The sequence below is a fragment of the Lipophrys pholis genome (genome assembly GCF_963383615.2).
Source record: "Lipophrys pholis genome assembly, chromosome: 1".
Classification (NCBI taxonomy): Eukaryota; Metazoa; Chordata; class Actinopteri; order Blenniiformes; family Blenniidae; genus Lipophrys; species Lipophrys pholis.
In genome coordinates this window covers 47,174,506-47,191,872 of record NC_137635.1, presented here as the reverse complement: position 1 = coordinate 47,191,872, position 17,367 = coordinate 47,174,506, and the positions used below count along the sequence as shown (strand labels likewise).

At 45.3% G+C, this 17,367-nt stretch overlaps 2 protein-coding genes across 2 annotated transcripts; one reads left to right on the top strand and one right to left on the bottom strand.

Moving 5' to 3' along the window:
- Positions 1-78: 78 nt before the first annotated feature.
- klhl18 (kelch-like family member 18) lies at positions 79-7,582 on the top strand. The gene is made up of 10 exons (XM_080479891.1): positions 79-219; positions 688-818; positions 992-1,132; positions 2,088-2,286; positions 2,596-2,756; positions 2,841-2,977; positions 3,054-3,276; positions 3,726-3,830; positions 4,530-4,641; positions 4,722-7,582. Exons 1-10 carry the CDS (start codon positions 91-93, stop codon positions 5,106-5,108), a joined length of 1,725 nt encoding a protein of 574 aa, XP_080336017.1. The 5' UTR covers positions 79-90; the 3' UTR covers positions 5,109-7,582.
- Positions 7,583-8,286: 704 nt separating this feature from the next.
- Positions 8,287-15,891, bottom strand: bfsp2 (beaded filament structural protein 2, phakinin). Its single transcript, XM_080481609.1, has 7 exons — positions 15,335-15,891; positions 14,451-14,533; positions 12,165-12,321; positions 11,906-12,067; positions 11,702-11,830; positions 11,389-11,630; positions 8,287-8,565 (listed from the first exon to the last, which is right to left on the bottom strand). Exons 1-7 carry the CDS (start codon positions 15,776-15,778, stop codon positions 8,469-8,471), a joined length of 1,314 nt encoding a protein of 437 aa, XP_080337735.1. The 5' UTR covers positions 15,779-15,891; the 3' UTR covers positions 8,287-8,468.
- Between the last annotated feature and the right edge of the window lie 1,476 nt (positions 15,892-17,367).

Genomic DNA, 17,367 nt, shown 5'->3' with positions numbered 1-17,367 from the left:
ACGGTGGCTCGCGGGGCTCAGCCCACTTCGCGGTCGGTGTACGGTGGCTCGCGGGGCACAGTCCGCACTGCGCCGCCGCTCGTGCTGACGATGGGAGACGTTCTCTGCGAAGAGCTCGAGGATCTGGTTCACTTCTCGGTGCACGACCTGCCGTCACGAGGTTATGTCGTCATGGAGGAAATCCGACGTCAGGGGAAGCTGTGCGACGTCACTCTCAAGGTAAGAGCGGCGGCGCGCGAGGGGGTTAGGTTGGTTAGCCCGCTAGCTGACAGCTAGCTGCTAACCGCGCTAGCAGACGTGCTAACAGGCGAACCGCGGATTATGACGGGAGTTCACCGGTTATTGACATCACGAACCCCGGCGGGAGGTGACAGGTTCGGTCCGGTTACTGGCGGACCTTTGACCCGCAGAGGAGCTGACGGTCATTGACCAGACTGACTGTCAGAGGGTCACGTGTTGTTTAAAGTTCCTGACGTCAGATGGAAATGTCAGTGTGTGGGCTGTTCACCTCCATCACCCGGTGGAGGGTCTGAGCGCTCACCTGTCCTCTGTGCAGAGTCGCAGCAGGTTTAAATCAGATTTAATCCTCTTAATGTCTCAGGATTCAGTTTGCTGAGTCTGCAGCACATATTAAATGTGGCAGCAGAGAACGTGATGGAGGTGATACATGATGCGTCCTGTCTGCAGGTGGGGGATCACAAGTTCAGTGCCCATCGGATCGTGCTGGCGGCCTCCATCCCATACTTTCACGCCATGTTCACCAACGACATGGTGGAGTGTAAACAGGACGAGATCCTGATGCAGGGCATGGACCCCAGGTAACCCCGACCGGCACGCCACACAGACACATTAACCACCATGAATTAAAAACCGGTTAAGACCGGTGTGGCTGAAGCAGTACAACCAGTCAGTCACAGTGAAACAAACAGTGTGATTGACCCGGTGTTTCCAGTGTAACCAGTGTGTGTGTGTGTGTGTCTGTCTTCTGCAGTGCTCTGGAGGCTTTGATTAACTTTGCGTACAGCGGCCACGTGGCCATCGACCAGCAGAACGTGCAGTCTCTCCTTATCGGCTCCAGCTTCCTGCAGCTGCAGAACGTTAAAGACGCCTGCTGCTCCTTCCTGCAGGAGAGGTGAGTACGCACCGATTGTAGGACAACTCGTCCACAAAACTGCAACCCTGGACAATTCGCCCACGGAGAGCACCGTCAGTGAACAACTCGTCCATGGATGAGATTTCAGAATTTCTTTGAGAAAATAAATCCTGGACAATGTACTTTTACATATTGTCATTTCAAATTGACATTTTATTCATTTTTCATATATCTAGTAAACGTCCATATATATTTAGCATAGTATCATATGTCTTTGTTTCTCTTGAGAATCACTCAAAAAGAGCTTTTCAGAGCTCCAGGCGCATCTTTACAACTTGGTGGGCGACTACCAGGCTTGCAGGAAAACACTCCCCGATTTTCTTTGTGGCGTCAGCCGCAACCTTCGGATAGCCAGCCCAACATCTGGGCATACTGTGTATGACTGATACATTTACTCCGATTATTGTAGACTTGTACTTTTGTATATATATCGACTGTGACATGCATAAAGACTGCTTCATAATAAAATATCTATATTTTGTTTTTGTGTGAAATATACTTAATAATCCGTCCAAATGTGTCAAATATACTTTGAAAGCCTTCAAATCAATAATGCCGACAAAATTAGTCGTGGACGAGAAGTCTGTAACCTAGCGATGGCCAAATGAAGCTTCATGAACCACTGTCCTAATTTTCTGAAGCCACTCGATGGCGCTGTCTGTTCAACAAATGTTTGAAAGCACATGTCTTTCAGCCTCTATCTTCAAACCAACAGTGCCATCTGGTGGAGTGATAAGATAAACAAAGTGGTTCATGAAGCTTCATGAGGCTTCATTTGGCCATCACTACCGGAACCACATGGAGGAACTGTCCAGGGTTGCAGTTTTGTGGACTAGTTGTCCGTGCACCGTGCACCGTGCACACCCGGGAGGTGCAACATATTCTCTACGTGGGCACAGTCTCATCCGACTCGTGTGTGGATTCCCCTGTTCAGGTTACACCCCAAGAACTGTCTGGGCGTGCGACAGTTCGCGGAGACGATGATGTGCACGACGCTGTACGACTCGGCCAACAGCTTCCTCCACCAGCACTTCGTGGAGGTCTCCATGTCCGACGAGTTCCTGGGCCTGAGGACGGAGGAGGTGCTGGAGCTGGTCGGCTGCGACGAGCTCAACGTGAAGGCGGAGGAGCAGGTGAGGCGCTGGAGAGAGGGTCTCTCATCAGAGTCACTGTCACACCGTGGAAGTGTGCGTTTGTGTCACTTGTAATGCGTGTAAACCACAAAAAATTTGCGAAACATTAAGGGAGCCCTCGACCTTGTGGCCTTTATGTGTTTAAAGAGAAATTCCCAAAACGTTATTGTTTATTGAGTTAGGATCATTGACTCACTGCTGCCACCCGGTGCATAAAAGCAGTATTACATTAACCTAACAAATGCTACCTTTAAGGTGCGTTTGTTCCGTGTTGATTTTGGTCCCGTGTTGACTGCTTCACCCACGCAGGTGTTTGAGGCGGTGCTGGCCTGGGTTTACCACGACCGAGACCGGAGAGAGACGCTGCTCCCGGAGCTGCTGTCCAAGATCCGCCTGCCTCTGTGTCGACCTCAGTTTCTGTCGGACCGCGTCCAGCAGGACGAGCTGGTGCGCTGCTGCCACAAGTGCAGGTGAGGGAATAATGGAGTCGCCTGCAGCGTAACTCAAACATTCCTGCGTCCGCTCACGTCAGCGTGACCTCTGCTTCCTGTCAGAGACCTGGTGGACGAAGCCAAAGACTTCCACCTGATGCCGGACCGCCGCCCTCACCTGGCTGCCTTCAAAACCCGACAGAGGTGCTGCACGTCCATCACAGGCCTCATCTACGCCGTGGGAGGCCTCAACAGCTCGGGTAACGGCGCTCGCCTGCTAACTTGAGCTTCAACTGAGGACGCAGCTGATGAAGTTTTGCCTTTTTCCTCCTGCAGGAGACTCTTTGAACCTGGTGGAGGTGTTCGATCCCATCGGGAACTTCTGGGAGCGCTGCCAGCCCATGAGGACGGCTCGCAGCCGGGTCGGCGTGGCCGTCGTGAACGGACTCCTCTATGCCATCGGCGGATATGACGGCCAATCACGGCTCAGCACGGTGGAGGTTTACAACCCGGAGACGGACAACTGGACGCGAGTGTCGAGCATGAACAGTCAGCGCAGGTCGATACGCCAAACAATCCAATAAATACACTGATCAATGTGTAAAATACAGAATCTTCACGTGCTGGAATTTCCGCACCTTAAGCCGCTACTTTTTTCACACACTTTGAACCCTGCGGCTTAAAAAATTACACAACAAATTTCTGGGTTTTTACGGGTTAACGTGCTTCATGCCGATAATACATGGGTGATGCATTCAAGTGTATCATGTAACTCCAAGCTTCTTTTTCTTCTTTTTAAATTTATTGGCTGCAGCTTATATCCAGGCGAGCTCAGTAGTCTAGAAATGATGGTAATACAAGTAACTTGTATTACCATCATTTCTAGACTACTGAGCTAGAAATGATAGCTGCACTAGCCTCTACGGCACAGCTGCACTAGTTTATATAGAGATTATTATCTGGTGATATCAGGGGGAGTGACTGGGTGAATTGTGTTGCTGTTTTCAGCGCCATGGGCACTGTGGTGATCGACGGACACATCTACGTCTGCGGCGGCTACGACGGGAAGTCGTCACTGAACTCAGTGGAGTGTTACTCCCCCGAGACGGACCGGTGAGCCACCTGATGCACCTCAACTCGCTTACGGATCGTCTCACCCTCGGCTGACACCTTATTTTATTGCCCTCTTTTTTAAAAAATGCCATCTTTACTGCTTTTTATTTTATTTTTTACACATAAACACCAAAATTCAGGTCAGAAACTCAGACATCTGTTTCCAGCCCACCGTGAAAATTAATGATCTTAATAAGAAATGTGTACAATTATACATCAACAAGCATTTTCAATAATATGTAATGGTATAATAATGATCATATAATGAAAAGCTAAAAAAATTCTATATTTTTATAATTTCTTTCCCGAAATTTTCTTCATGAATCTTTTGAATTTTGTCTTCAGCACAAACTACAAAGTATTTATTATTGATTTTGGGGATTTTAACCTTAAACTAAATTGAAGCTTTAAATTCAAACTTTAGTTCTCCCTCGGGGTTTCTGAAAGCCCCGAGGGAGAACTTTTTAGAAACGGCGGGGGTTCATGTTTTTTTGCATTTTCTGAAATGCTGCTATTGTGCGTGTGCGCCACGGTCATAGTAAGTAGTTCTTCTGCACATGTGCGAGTAGATGGGCAATAACAACAACGTTTGCCTTTTTCTCAAAACGCTAACCAGATCAAAATGGCCACAGATCCCTGAAGGTTAACGTAAACTCCTGTTTGTTCTGGTCTGTTATGCTGGCCGGCGCCGCTCCGCAGGTGGACCGTGGTGACGGAGATGAGCGCGAGCCGCAGCGCTGCAGGAGTGACGGTGTTCGACGGACGGATCTTCGTGTCGGGCGGCCACGACGGCCTGCAGATCTTCAACACGGTGGGAGCGACGGAGCGGCTCGGAAAGTGTTTGTCCGGTTGTTCTTGATGAAACTCACCTGGGCGTTGTGTTTCCTGCAGGTGGAGTACTACAACCACCACACCAACCGCTGGCACCCGGCGGCGGCCATGCTCAACAAACGGTGCCGCCACGGCGCGGCGGCTCTGGGCAGCCACATGTACGTGGCGGGCGGATACGACGGCTCGGGCTTCCTGAGCGGCGCCGAGGTGTTCAGCTCGGCGTCTAACCAGTGGACCCTCCTGGTGGCCATGAACACGCGACGCAGCCGGGTGTCGCTCGTGTCCACGTCGGGCCGCCTGTACGCGGTCGGCGGGTACGACGGACAGTCCAACCTCAGCTCGTTGGAGATGTACAACCCAGACACGAACCGCTGGACGTTCATGGCGCCGATGGTGAGTCACGAGGGCGGCGTGGGCGTCGGCTGTATCCCGTTACAGCCAGCCTAAACCGTCCGATCCAGGCCGAGGATCCACACCTTTCTGACGGCTGCGGGCGGGCATCGGCGCTCGCCGGCGCCGTCCTCTGAGCTTTATCGGTACGGCGGACTCGCTCAGACCTCCTCGGGGTCCGCGGGTTTCTGGGTACATTGTAGAGCTGCGCCGTAGAGGCTGGCTGCTAGCATCGCGCTGCTAGTGCGCGTGCGGACTGTTATTTTTGATTTTCTACTTGATTGAAACGACCAACAGGAAGTCACTTTCTCCCAAACAAAGCTGCTGACTTGAAACAGGACGACCGCTCTGATCCGCCTCCTGGGACCCGGTTCACTGTGTTTCTGATCCTCTGGGATCGACCGGCGGCGCCACGGACACGTGAAGAAGAAGAAGAGAGAAACTGGAAACGACAAAATGAATTCAAACCACTGAAACATGAGAAAACCCAGATTGAAAGGCAGAATAAACCCTGCAGGGCCGCGGCTGAGTCCTCGACACGCCCACAGCCCCAAGTGTTCACTTTTCTTTTCCCTGCTTGGTTATGGGAGATCTGACTCGACATAGGGAAGAATGTAGCGGTCTGCTCAGATTGTTTTTTACATACATCCTCCCACCGAAAGGCCGATCAATCGATTATATAACTTGTTGAATCAGTGAAAAAGTGAAGTTTCTGGCTGAGGTGGCAGATTAAGGCTCTTGCTAAAGGTTTCCTACTTCACCTCACAGCGCCTCAGCGACTCTAGACGTTGAATTTATCCAGGCGATGGTGCATCTCATCCACTTGCCTTTTCGTGCCTTTTTCTTAAGAGTCCTGCTTGTTCTGTTACAGCACATTGCTCGCACTCATTGAGATTCATTCAGCTTCTGAACACGTTGATAAAACTTGTTCACAACTGCTGGAAGACATTTCTGTCACTTTGCACATTGCAAAATCTCACTGCTCCGTATTCTCAAGAAAAATAAACCCCTCATTTATTGGTGCATTCAAGTTATCACACATTGTTTTTTGTTTCAGAAACTGTTTAAACTCAAAAGAAACAATACTTCTGTTCTCAAAATGTGTATTTTTAAGGCCGGTCATACAAAGTTGGCCCGATTGGGCTTATTCATGGGAATATACTTATATTAATAATCAGACTACAAGCTCGTCTCAAATCATGCCTATGTTGAGCATAATAATTCATTTGGATTAGAAACTCAACCGAAGTACACTTGAACTTGCTGGTATTGTGACTCGGTCCTCCTTCAAGTGGAAACGGTTTCCTGGATGAGAGGAATCAGCTGCACGTTTTCAAACAGATGTAATCCTGTGTTGCTCCTTCCATACTTCAGTCATTGTGTGTTCGCTGTCTGGCAAACAGTAAATCATCGTTCTGACTACTGCAACACACAACTCAGAAAACAGTAAGCGAATAAGAATAATAGTTTCATTTAAAACAACCACAGTTTCTCTCAACTTCACAGCGACTCCCATCATCTTACATCGTAATCATGTTTAATTCGTTTTTTAAGATAATTTGGCAATGAAATAACAAAACTTTCCATTATGGAGTTCAGCACGTCGATTTCTTCTATTCCTGTCCAAATATCAGACATTGTGATTATTATTTTCTGCGATATGTAGTATTGTTCTGTCCAAAGTCCGGTGATGAGTTATTTTTTCGTCGCTGCAGTTAAAGTTTTTCTTAGAAATGGAAATAAAGCATATCCAGTTTCAGTGTCATTTGAGGACAGAAAGCGCTGTTGTGTGAGGTTTTTCGCTTTGGTCCACCTCTGCATAAAACCTGAAGATTTGAACTTTCCAGTCTCATTCAAGCTGTTTACGTCTGCTGCTTAGTGTTTGGACACAATGTGAAATCATAAAATGTAGAAAGTGTCCACAATTCTGTGAGAAAACAGTCCAAATTCCATACATATATATGTGTAAAACAGGCAGAATAGTACTATAGTTGTCTGAGCCGCTCCTCCGTCAAAATAATTCACGCCCAAACTCAAGATTTTGTGGGAAAAGTCCTGCTGCGGTCTGAGACCATCAGCCTCCTCCCAGTTAAAGTTGTGGCTGTATGTTAGAGTTAATCCCAGTTAAGCGGTCACAAGTGAGAGAGATGTTGTTTCCCCGTCGTTTTGTGCCGTTAAAGTGCTGCCCGATGGAGGTATTCCAGTAAACACTTGGGGCTGTGTTGTCCAGTTTCTCGAAGTTTGTTTGTTGGTGACGTCCGGCTCCAGTTTGCTGCTCTTTCTTCAGATCGCCTCAGAAACCTGATGAGAAACGTTTCCAGAGCTTTCGGCCAGGTCACGCGGTCTTCCACTGCAGGTCCATGAGAGCTGGTTGAAAGCTCCAAAAAGAGACTTTAAAAATTAAAGGAAAAAAAATTAAATGTGTGTGTTTACGTTGGATGATGTCACAGATCGTCATCTGTGATTGTTATTTTTATGGATTAATTTATGATTTATTTGATTTTCTTCTTTGTGGAACAATAAAGAGGAAGTTTCTAAGCTCTGTCTCGTCTTTTTTCAAACTGACCTTTTCAAGAAAATGACGTAGAATTTCATGAACAGCCAAGTTGGGAAAATAATATTTAAACTCCGGGAAGTGGGAATTTTCTAACCCAGAGTTCACTGTTACGGTCAAAGATCAGGATTAGAGTTGTTTTTTTTTAATTCTGCATATTCTCGTTTTGTTGATATGACATTTCCTGAAACTCCTGAGGCAAATTCTCAAAAGAAAAATCTTTTGAGAAACTTTTGATGTTGTGAACCTGCTACAAACTGCGATTTTAACGTCTCACTGCTCCTAAGAAAGCCAAATGAGATGTGTTGTGTAAGGGAGAGACCTGAAACTGGAAATCTGTTTGTACAATTTAAAAATGTAAAAAAAAAACCATATCAAAACAGAAAGCACAGTAAGTCTGACTTCATGATGCCTCACCTGGTCCTTAAGGTCTCTCCTCCTCCATGTTGTCTATATGACAGGTTTGATTCTTTTTTTTTTTTTTTTTTTTACAGCAAACATTAAAAACATGCAAGAATTCTCAAATTATTAATGTTTGTGATTAAACAAGTGTGTGTAGTCAGATCAGGATCCGACAATGTGTTGTATGCGTCAACATTTCTGGTGTTGAGCCTCGCTACTCTTCAACACTTCAGACGATCTGGTTCCACAAGCATCCAAATTAAAAAGCACCAACAGATTCACTTTCATTCAGTTTTATTCATACCGTCCCAAAACATCACGTGTCACATTGCTGTAAAGTTGCCTTGGTTTGTGAAGTCTGGTGGGAGAACAGAACCCGTCTGTCTGCATTCTCTCAGCTTGGTTCACACCTGTGCACCCCACCAGGGAGAAAAGCTACACCTCACAGTCTCTGCTAGAGGTCACAGTCCCGGGGGGTTGGAGGGGCCTGGAGCTTCAGTCCGGGGCTCTGGAGTTGCAGCAGCACCTACGTCAGGCTGCGAGTACACAGCTGAACACCTGCACAGGGAGGACGATCAATCAACTCTAACGTGGCATTTAATCCAATTCTTGACATACAGGAGTGTTCCTATCAGTCCCACAGTGATGGGTAGAGGCTCCATCTCCACCTCTGTTGTCTCCTGATAGGAACTTTGGTAAGTACTGGGCATGGGAGCTCATTCCCTTTTTACAGAACTCCACCGCCTGCTTATAAATCCAAAAAACTTCACAATATATACCCACAATCCCATCAAAATATGTGACTTAGATGAATTTCCCTGAAACATCTGTTCCATTCAATAATGTCATGGCAAAATTGCAGTAATGTGCATATGCATAGATACACAAAAGTTTAACTTGTATATTTTTCCAACAAAAATCATTATTCTGTAATCATTGATGTAAATATTTGAAACACAAAAAAGTGTATATCATGTTCATGTAAATATGTCTACATTACTTTTTGCAATTTTTATGTCTCTTGTTGTCATTTATATTATCTCTTGTGGTTCTATGAGAATATGTGTAAATGTAAACGTTAAATGTATGTAAGTGTCTTTATATTTACTTTTATTTAATTATTCCGGCCCAAACCACTCCACAACAAATCCCCTATGTATATGCTGGACATTAAAATCCCAACTTTTCAGTTCAATTTTGTTGAAGAGTCTGTTTCTAAGTCTTACACAAGCTATAGTTTAAGTTCAATGGGTGGAACGCCTTCCAATGGGAAGCCAACTTCAAAGAAAAAGGATTAATATGAGTGTGATTTAAATGAATATTATCCTATTTATATGATTTTAATTATATATGTTTTTTCTGTGATTGTCTAAACTCTATTACAATATCAAATATTGTAATATTATTGTAATTTACCTCACACGTCCAAACGTCAGCACCTTAAGGCCACACTTTGGAAAACACTAAACCCTCTGATTAGGTTCCGAAAACATTACTGATGGTACTTGAACACGTGATAAAAAACCTTTTGTGTTAGCTCAGACATCAACACTGCTTTGTTAGGTTGTAGGTCATGTAACATAATAACTGTGTTGGTTCTTGTTTTCACTCAGGTTTTAAACAAGTCTTGCGCTATATTATAGTTTCCTCAGAAATCTGAGCTGTTTCCAGCATTGGGGAACTGAAAAGAGCTGTTTTGGTGGTCAGCATTTCAAAGCTGAACTCAGAGCTGCTTCGAGGTGCACTCATGGCAGTATGCACCGTGACCTTTATTTCTATTTTATTAATAGCATTTAGAAGGTTTTTTCAACCACTTGCAGGTACAAAAATATATGAAAGTATTCTTGTTAATGAATCATAGGTTTGAAGTTTGTCCATGCTCATGAAGGGCAACATTTTTCTTACTTGTGATCAACTGAAGGCAATAACGTAGTTTTACCCACAAATTGAGGTTGTTCACTCTGAAGAACTGGAACTGACCATTTGACACAGCCCGTTCATCACCTTTACAACCTCTTAATTCTTTGTCTCCTATGTACCACCATCACTGTCCTTATAGTAAGTAGTAACTAGTATATCTTAGGCTAAGCCCCGCCCCCGGACACGAACGACCCAATAGCATTCAACTGCCAACAGCCTGGAACTAGGACATTCTCAGGTCATATTTACACGTACCTGGGTTTTTACAAAAACTGACATTTTCCCCTCTACTTTAAAAAATAAAAATCTTTATTTACACGGACCCGCATATGCACCTGGTTCAGAGCTGCTATGAGCATGCCAAACCTGTAGGGGGCAGTGTGGCAAGCAGCATGAAGCCATGATAATGAATCAGAGTCGTAGCTGCGTTTATTTGTAAATGCGCGGCCCAAACGCAGAGAAATATCACAGTTTTTTCAAATACCAGAGTACGTGTAAACGTGGCCTCAGTGTAAAACTCTGGAGAGAAGGATTAGAGGTGGCCACACTGTTTTCTAGGCTATATGAGTCATTGAAGACACAAACGACGTGCCTGGGGCTCATGCAACAGAGGTATCCTGAAAGAACAAACAAGAGGGTTTATTTTAACCCATTTCCCAAAGAAAACATAAATGTCTCCTGTGGCTTAAGCCGTGTGGCAGACCACACAAACTCAACAAAACGTCTATAAGTAAGGGTGTCTACATTTGTTCCAAAGTAAGGCAATGGCTTGTAGAATCTTAGCAATCTCGTCATAAGATATCAATCGCAAAACGCTTAGCAGCCATGCGCTTACTTAAGCTAGCCACTTAGCTTACCTGATAAAGGAGTAGCGGTTGTCACGGCGGCAGTAGAATATGCAGCTTTTCTGTCAGCAGCCGTTCTTTGTCCTCTCCTGTGGTGTATTGCATGTTGCAACTGACTTCGCCCTGCCATTTACTAAAGTTGGACCAGTCCGAACATCTGAAGTAGCTTTAGAAACTGTTGTTTCTACAGCTACTTTAGATAAAAACATGCAGTCATGATATCAGATCTGATATCTGGTTGTGGTTGGTGCACTGTATTTCTTTTTCACAGATGAAACCGCAAATTGTATTATATTTCAATTTGTCATATTTTTCATCTTTTGTCACATGATCAATGTATTTGGTAACTGTTATTTCATAATCTTGGGACTGCTGACTGGAATCATACGACACTTCCCCTGGACCGCCCTAAAGATTACTGGACTGTGATTTGTAATTTCCCCAAACATTCTAGTAAAGCTGGTAATGCGAATAAAGATAAAAGCAAAAGGCAGTTTTCCATATCTGGTTTCTTTGGCAAGTACAAATCTAATTCTGAGCACCTCAGAGCAGACAAAGCTCGGGTTGATGACCACCGTTCTAAATGTCAGTGTTGTTGGCTTTGCGGGTGACTCACGGTGTCTCGGCTGGCTGGAAGCGGCTCTCCTCTCCGTCCAGGATGCCGTGGTACATGCTGATCTCCTGCTCCAGGCGCTGCTTGTTGCTCAGCAGAGTGTCGTAGTCACGCCGCTGCTGCTCGATCTCGCCGCGGACGTCAGACAGCTCCGCCTCCAGCTTGGCCACCACTGAGCCCAGGTTCTGCAGCTCCATGTCATGCCAGTGGCGAGCGTCGCCCAGCGAGTTCTCCAGACCGCGTTTCTACGGGACCACTTTGAGTTAGAGGCCGACGGAAACCAAGCAGCTCGCCAAACATTGGGCGTGCATCTCACCAGGGCTCTGATGGACTCTGTGTCGGCCTGCAGCCTCTGGATCTTACAGCCTGTGTCGCTACACTCCGACTTCAGCGTCTCCACCTGCTCCTCCTCAGGACTCAGCCTTCTGCTCACAGACTGCGCCTCCTACAGACACAGTCACGGTTCAGATACGCCAACAGAAACAACTGTGAGGACACAGGAGCAGGAGGGACACCTCACCTTACACTCCAGGTAGCTGTCGGTCTCAGCTCGGCTCCTTTCCATCACTTTCTCCCAGTGGCTCCGGATGTAGGCCAGGATCTGGTCCAGGCTTGTCTCTATGGGGGCGTCAGGTTCGTCCACCTCACGTCCCGCCATCTGATTGTAAAGGACGCGCACGTCCTGGGGGAAAAAAAGGTCTTTCAGCTCTTTAGGAGGACATTACATTGCACAGAAGACAGGTGACCTGTGGATGTCAAACAATGCATTCTGATGAGACCTGCTCGTGGTTTTGTTCCAGGCTGCGCAGCTCAGCCCTCATGTTCTCCATCTGCTCCTCAAGCTCCGCCTTCGTCAGGTTGGCCTCATCGATCACTTTGTATAGAGAGCTGATCTCCTCCTCCACCGCCCTCCTGAAGGGCTGCTCATTCTCATACCTGCAGGGAGACGTACTCTTTACTACCCCGTCTCTTCTGCGGCGGCCACTTCCTACATGTTCACAATGGGGAACGTCTTCTCCGGCAATGATAAACGTACAGTACTGCACCTTCTCCTCACGCAGTGGGAGCCTCCTTCAGTGGGAAATAGCTGTAACTGTAGCCTTGTTTCCACTGCACAGTGTGGCACAGCACGGTATGGTTTGGCAAAGTGTACCCAGACCTAAATCTGTTGTGTGGTTCCACCACAGAGAGTATAATCAAAATGTAGGTGGGGTTGTGATCGGCCACGTAACAACACAGGTATGTGACGTCATTAAGCAGGACCAACACGGAACACAATTGGTGCAGCATTGCTCAGGCATCCCAGCACAGCCGTGAGCCTCCATATTCTGTGACACAACTTGGAAAACTTTTACCAGAGCGCAGTGCAGTGCGCCGATATCATAAAAAACAAGGTAAAACAATCAGTCTGCACAAAGCAACATATGCGAACAATAACGGAAGGGTTTATACGGCCGAAGAGCTATTTAAATATTGCAGCTTGTCTACAGTGACGATCGTCACTATCGATCAGCACCTCCTTATGGAACCCGTACCGAAGTGCTACGTGCCCCAACGAAGGGGTGACAAAAAAAGGTAACAGTTGAGTACAGTACTGTGCAGTGGAAACAAGGCTTATCTCTCCTCCTCATGCAGGCGGAACCCCATATAACTACAGTCCTAATCCTCCAAGGGGGATCATGCGTCACTACACTTCCTCCTCCTGCAGGGGGAGCCACATACTTCTACACTTCAGTGTTATGCTGGAGGAACCGCAGTTCTCCTCCATTAGGGTCAACCACATGTTGCTACACCACCTCATCTTGCTGAAAAAAGAACCACACATCACAAGGACCTTTCTCCTGCAGTAAGAACATAACATTACTTCATCATATGGTCTGCAACCCATATGACCAAAACAGTCTTTTGTACAATTTCCCACCTAATATAGTTTTTCTGGAGATGCAAAGTATGTTAATTCTCTAAAATAAAGAAAAGGGTCTTTGGAGAGTTGCTATACAAACAAAAATAATTAGGTTGCATTCATAAAGATTCATAGTTACAACTCAGATATATCTTATTACATATTTAGCTGTTGTGGCCATTCTTTTGATTTTTTTTTTTCATTTTCCTGCTTTAGCTCTTTCATGCATCTTGGCTACTTTAGCCGCTTTAGCGATTTAACTATTCATAGCCGGTGTGCCTTTCTTAGTGGTTGGAGCAGTTTCTGCTGTAGTAGCTTTTTTCTTCTTCATTTTTCTACTTTCTTTTTTCTTTTCTTCTTTTGTTACTTAATTTTCTTCTTTTTTTCCTTATTTCTTCTTTTATCTTTATCTTTTTTCCTTTCTTTTCCCTTTTCATGCTTAATTTACCTATTTTCCTTTTTTTTCTTTTCATGAAAAAACAACAATTAGGTACAAGCATTTTTAATAATTCCAATCAGTTTTATTATTATTATTATTATTATTATTATTATTATTATTATTATTATTATTATTATTATTATTATTATTTGCAAGTGCTATTATTCTGGCTGTTATAGCTGTTTTACTTTATTTAAATGTTTTTAGCCCGGATCAGACTATTTTTGAAAGTTAATGTGGTCTGCAAATAATATAAGAACATATAAATTTAGCTTTTTATTTACATATCATTTTGTGAAAGGATCAGGAAGTCACTCCAAGAGGGCTGAGGAGCCACGTGTGGCTCCAGTGCTGCAGGATGTGATTTGAGCATATCAAGCAGAGCAGATTATCTACTACAAATTATCTATTATCCTACAATATGTTTCTTTATTTGGATTCATCCATAGCTTACTGACAGGTCCATTTAGAAACTCTAAATTCACCACCTGCTGGCGAACTGCAAAAATGTGATGCATATCTTAGGTAAAATATATTCAAAAAAATAACAAAAGATTGAGATTTTGTGAAAGTTAAAGAGAGCCATTTCAGATGGTCTAAAGAGACATTTTTAGTTCCAGACACCCTGGGTTCAGATAAAAGCATCTGCTAAATGAAATTATAGAAGTTTGATCTTCTCAAGTTTCCGGATAGATGATGAGCCTGGAGGTGTTTGACCGCTACCTGTCTTTGAAGTCTTCCGCGTTGGCCTGAACGTTTTCAGTCTGCAGCATCAGTCGAGCATTATCCAGGATGGCTTCACTGACCTGCAGAAAGCCCAGGAAAACACAGAGCTCAAAGCAGATGGCTCTGATCAAGTGTGTGAATCTGGTCGAGGACAATCGATTGAGAATGAGTGTGAATGTGAATGTGACTGTGATTGTTTATCTCTGGCCCCATTTACACGACAATGTTTTCAAGTGAAAACTCGAAACAACTGCTGAGTTTTGGGTGTCTGTTTACACGACAAAGGTGGTCGGGGTCACTGAAAACACAACTTTTTGAAAACGGTCTGACTCCATCTCCATGGAGACAGCGGGAACTCTGCACATTCGCATCACAGCTATAGTAAATAGTTCTTCTTCACATGCATGAGTAGATGGACAATAACAACGTTTGTCTCCAGAGTGTCATGACTCCCAGTCCATGTTCTCCTGGGACTCGGTACTTTTATATTGAGAGTCACTGGAATAACAATCCAACTTCATCAATCGTCAATATGAATGCCCGTGTACTTGCCATCATTCGTTTTTATACAGTATTGTTTTCTGTGTACATGTGTGTCTAGTTTCATTACAAAAACAAGCAACAGCACCCACTAGTGGCCCAACATGAAAACAACATTTTTTTTAGTGTTTCTGCAGTGTCCATGGAAACCGACATCATTATCAAAACGTTTTTGTGTAAATGTGAAACGTTTTTGAAACAAAAACGCAAAATCGATGCTTTTTCATTTGAAACGTCATGTAAATGGGGCCTTTGTGTTTTCCCCGTCAATTATTACCTGCCCTCGCCCCCTGCTGGGGAACGGATGGCACCACCACTTACTCCTCCTCCAACCTCCTCACCTGTCTGTACACCTCCTCCCACTCCTTCCTGAGAGGCCCCCAGGCTCCAGCACTGGAGGCCTTGCGGTCCAGGCACAGTCGAATCTGCTCCTCCAGCTGCTGGTTCAGCTGTTCCAGCGCTCTCACTTTGTCTCGGTACTCCATCAGACAAGTGTTGAGGCCGGCCGCCGTCGTCCCGTGAGCCGCCGCCCGCTCTCCGGCCCGGGGCAGCACCGGAGCCGCAGTGCTCCTCATACCCTGCAGGAACACACTGCTGATGCCCAGAGCCCTGCGGGACACCCGTGTGCCCAGTCCAGATGCAACACCCACCGGGGGGGCAGGGCCTACAAAAACCCCACGGGGGGCAGCGGTGCTGGCTGCGCCCATCCTCCCACATGAGGTGGGTGGTGGGCGCTCCGCGGACGTCTGTCCCAGGAAGGATGAACGGCGTCGGGGCAGAGGCATGACGCTCAGCAGGTCCCAGTGTCAAACCGCTCAGAACTGCTCAGAGCCGGGCTTTATGGGAGGGCAGAGTTCTGGAAACATGGCCGCCTTTGTTCAGGCGCCGTTTGTGTCCCAAGTCTTTGTCCTGCTGGAAACAGAGTGTTATTGAGCTGCATCAGCAGAGACAGCAGGGAGAGCGGTCAGGAAGAGTCGTGAAGCAGGTGACCTGCACACACACACACACACACACGTTAAATACACAGAACACACGCACTCCAGTGATCACACGCAGCCGGCTGCTCTCGTACAAACCCTGATCTTTATGTTATTACCAAGGATTTATCTTTCACGTCACTTCTGAAGGGAGCTGCCAAAAGTACAATTTAGAAAAAAATCCAGTTACAACTCATAACTAGAAACAACCTTTGGGTTTTTTTCTTTTTTAAACAAGTTTTCTTTTTTTAGCATCAGAAATTTTCTGAATCGTAAAATGACGCAGAACTGCCAAGTCTGGGGGGTTAAATCAACTTCCAAAGGTGAAGATTTGGGTAGAAACCCTTATTGACGGCTTCCTTTCAGTTGCACTGGAACAAATCAAGACCTTTAACAGGGGTCACCTTCTGTGCCCAGCCCCCCCTCCCCTGCCCCCCCCCACATCACCAATCACTGCTCTCTTATTGTTCCATATGCTGAAGGTGGTTTTCAACAAATACTTTTTATATGTTCAGGGTTATTGCAGGTTTCATTTAAAGCCAATCTTTTCTGCTGCTCCGGTTGGGGTTAATGAAGAGAAGGACAAAAAAGGACAAAACGGAGAGACAGACTGTAGGGTTGGATTCAAACTTTGGTTTTCGTAACACAAGCAAGAAGCAACAGTCATTAGAAAGTTTAGAGATGTGTCATCGCACAAACACTGCTCGTCGACTAACCTGAAAGATGAAACTAATCTAACTGTCAAAGTATGTCGTACCACAAACTCCTCAACCACACAAAGGGAGATACGCTCGGCCAAAGTCTGTTGTCGCGTTGATTTGACTGGTGCTTTGATGTCCCCATGACAACAGCAACAGACTCATGAGCTGAAAGTCCCTTTAGCGTCTTTTCAGGTGAAAATCTTGAGATTTATCGTCTGAACGTTGAATCTCAGCAGGAAATGCTGGGACACGGTGGGACAGGAAGTGGTTTAAAACCTCTGCAGTGGCTGGAAGTTGTCAAAAGTTTCCAGTCTGTCTGTAAAGTCTGTAAAAAAAAAATGTTGTTATTTTTTTAACCATCGGCAGATTTTTATTTTTGGTCTGAAGTTTTCTGTTTCAGTTTTTAAATCCTCATGCAACCTCAGCATTTCTGACATGAGTAATGGCCTCATGAGGTTTTTCAATGTCTGAAGATTTCTGTTACAGTGTAATGTCGCTGGATGAGTTCAACACAGTTTTCTCAAGGACTCTGACAATTTTATTGAGTTTTCTAGTGGTGTAAAGTTTTGTTAAGGTTTTTGATGACATACAGTTTTTGTAAGGCTTTTGAAGGTTTCCGAGAATGTGAAGAGTTTCAAAAAGACTTGAACGGTACTGACTTATTCTTTATCAACCTAACTAACTTAATCTAAGTTA

Excerpts from the sequence above, each read along its gene's own strand:
- klhl18 (XM_080479891.1), top strand. The coding sequence starts at position 91 with ATGGGAGACGTTCTCTGCGAAGAGCTCGAGGATCTGGTTCACTTCTCG. Across the intron at positions 2,757-2,840 it reads CGCTGCTGCCACAAGTGCAG|AGACCTGGTGGACGAAGCCA; the intron begins GTGAGGGAATAA and ends GCTTCCTGTCAG. Across the intron at positions 2,978-3,053 it reads GGGAGGCCTCAACAGCTCGG|GAGACTCTTTGAACCTGGTG; the intron begins GTAACGGCGCTC and ends TTCCTCCTGCAG.
- bfsp2 (XM_080481609.1), bottom strand. The coding sequence starts at position 15,778 with ATGCCTCTGCCCCGACGCCGTTCATCCTTCCTGGGACAGACGTCCGCG. Across the intron at positions 12,322-14,450 it reads GCGGAAGACTTCAAAGACAG|GTATGAGAATGAGCAGCCCT; the intron begins GTAGCGGTCAAA and ends GTCTCCCTGCAG. Across the intron at positions 8,566-11,388 it reads TTCCAGCCAGCCGAGACACC|GTGTTCAGCTGTGTACTCGC; the intron begins GTGAGTCACCCG and ends CTCCCTGTGCAG.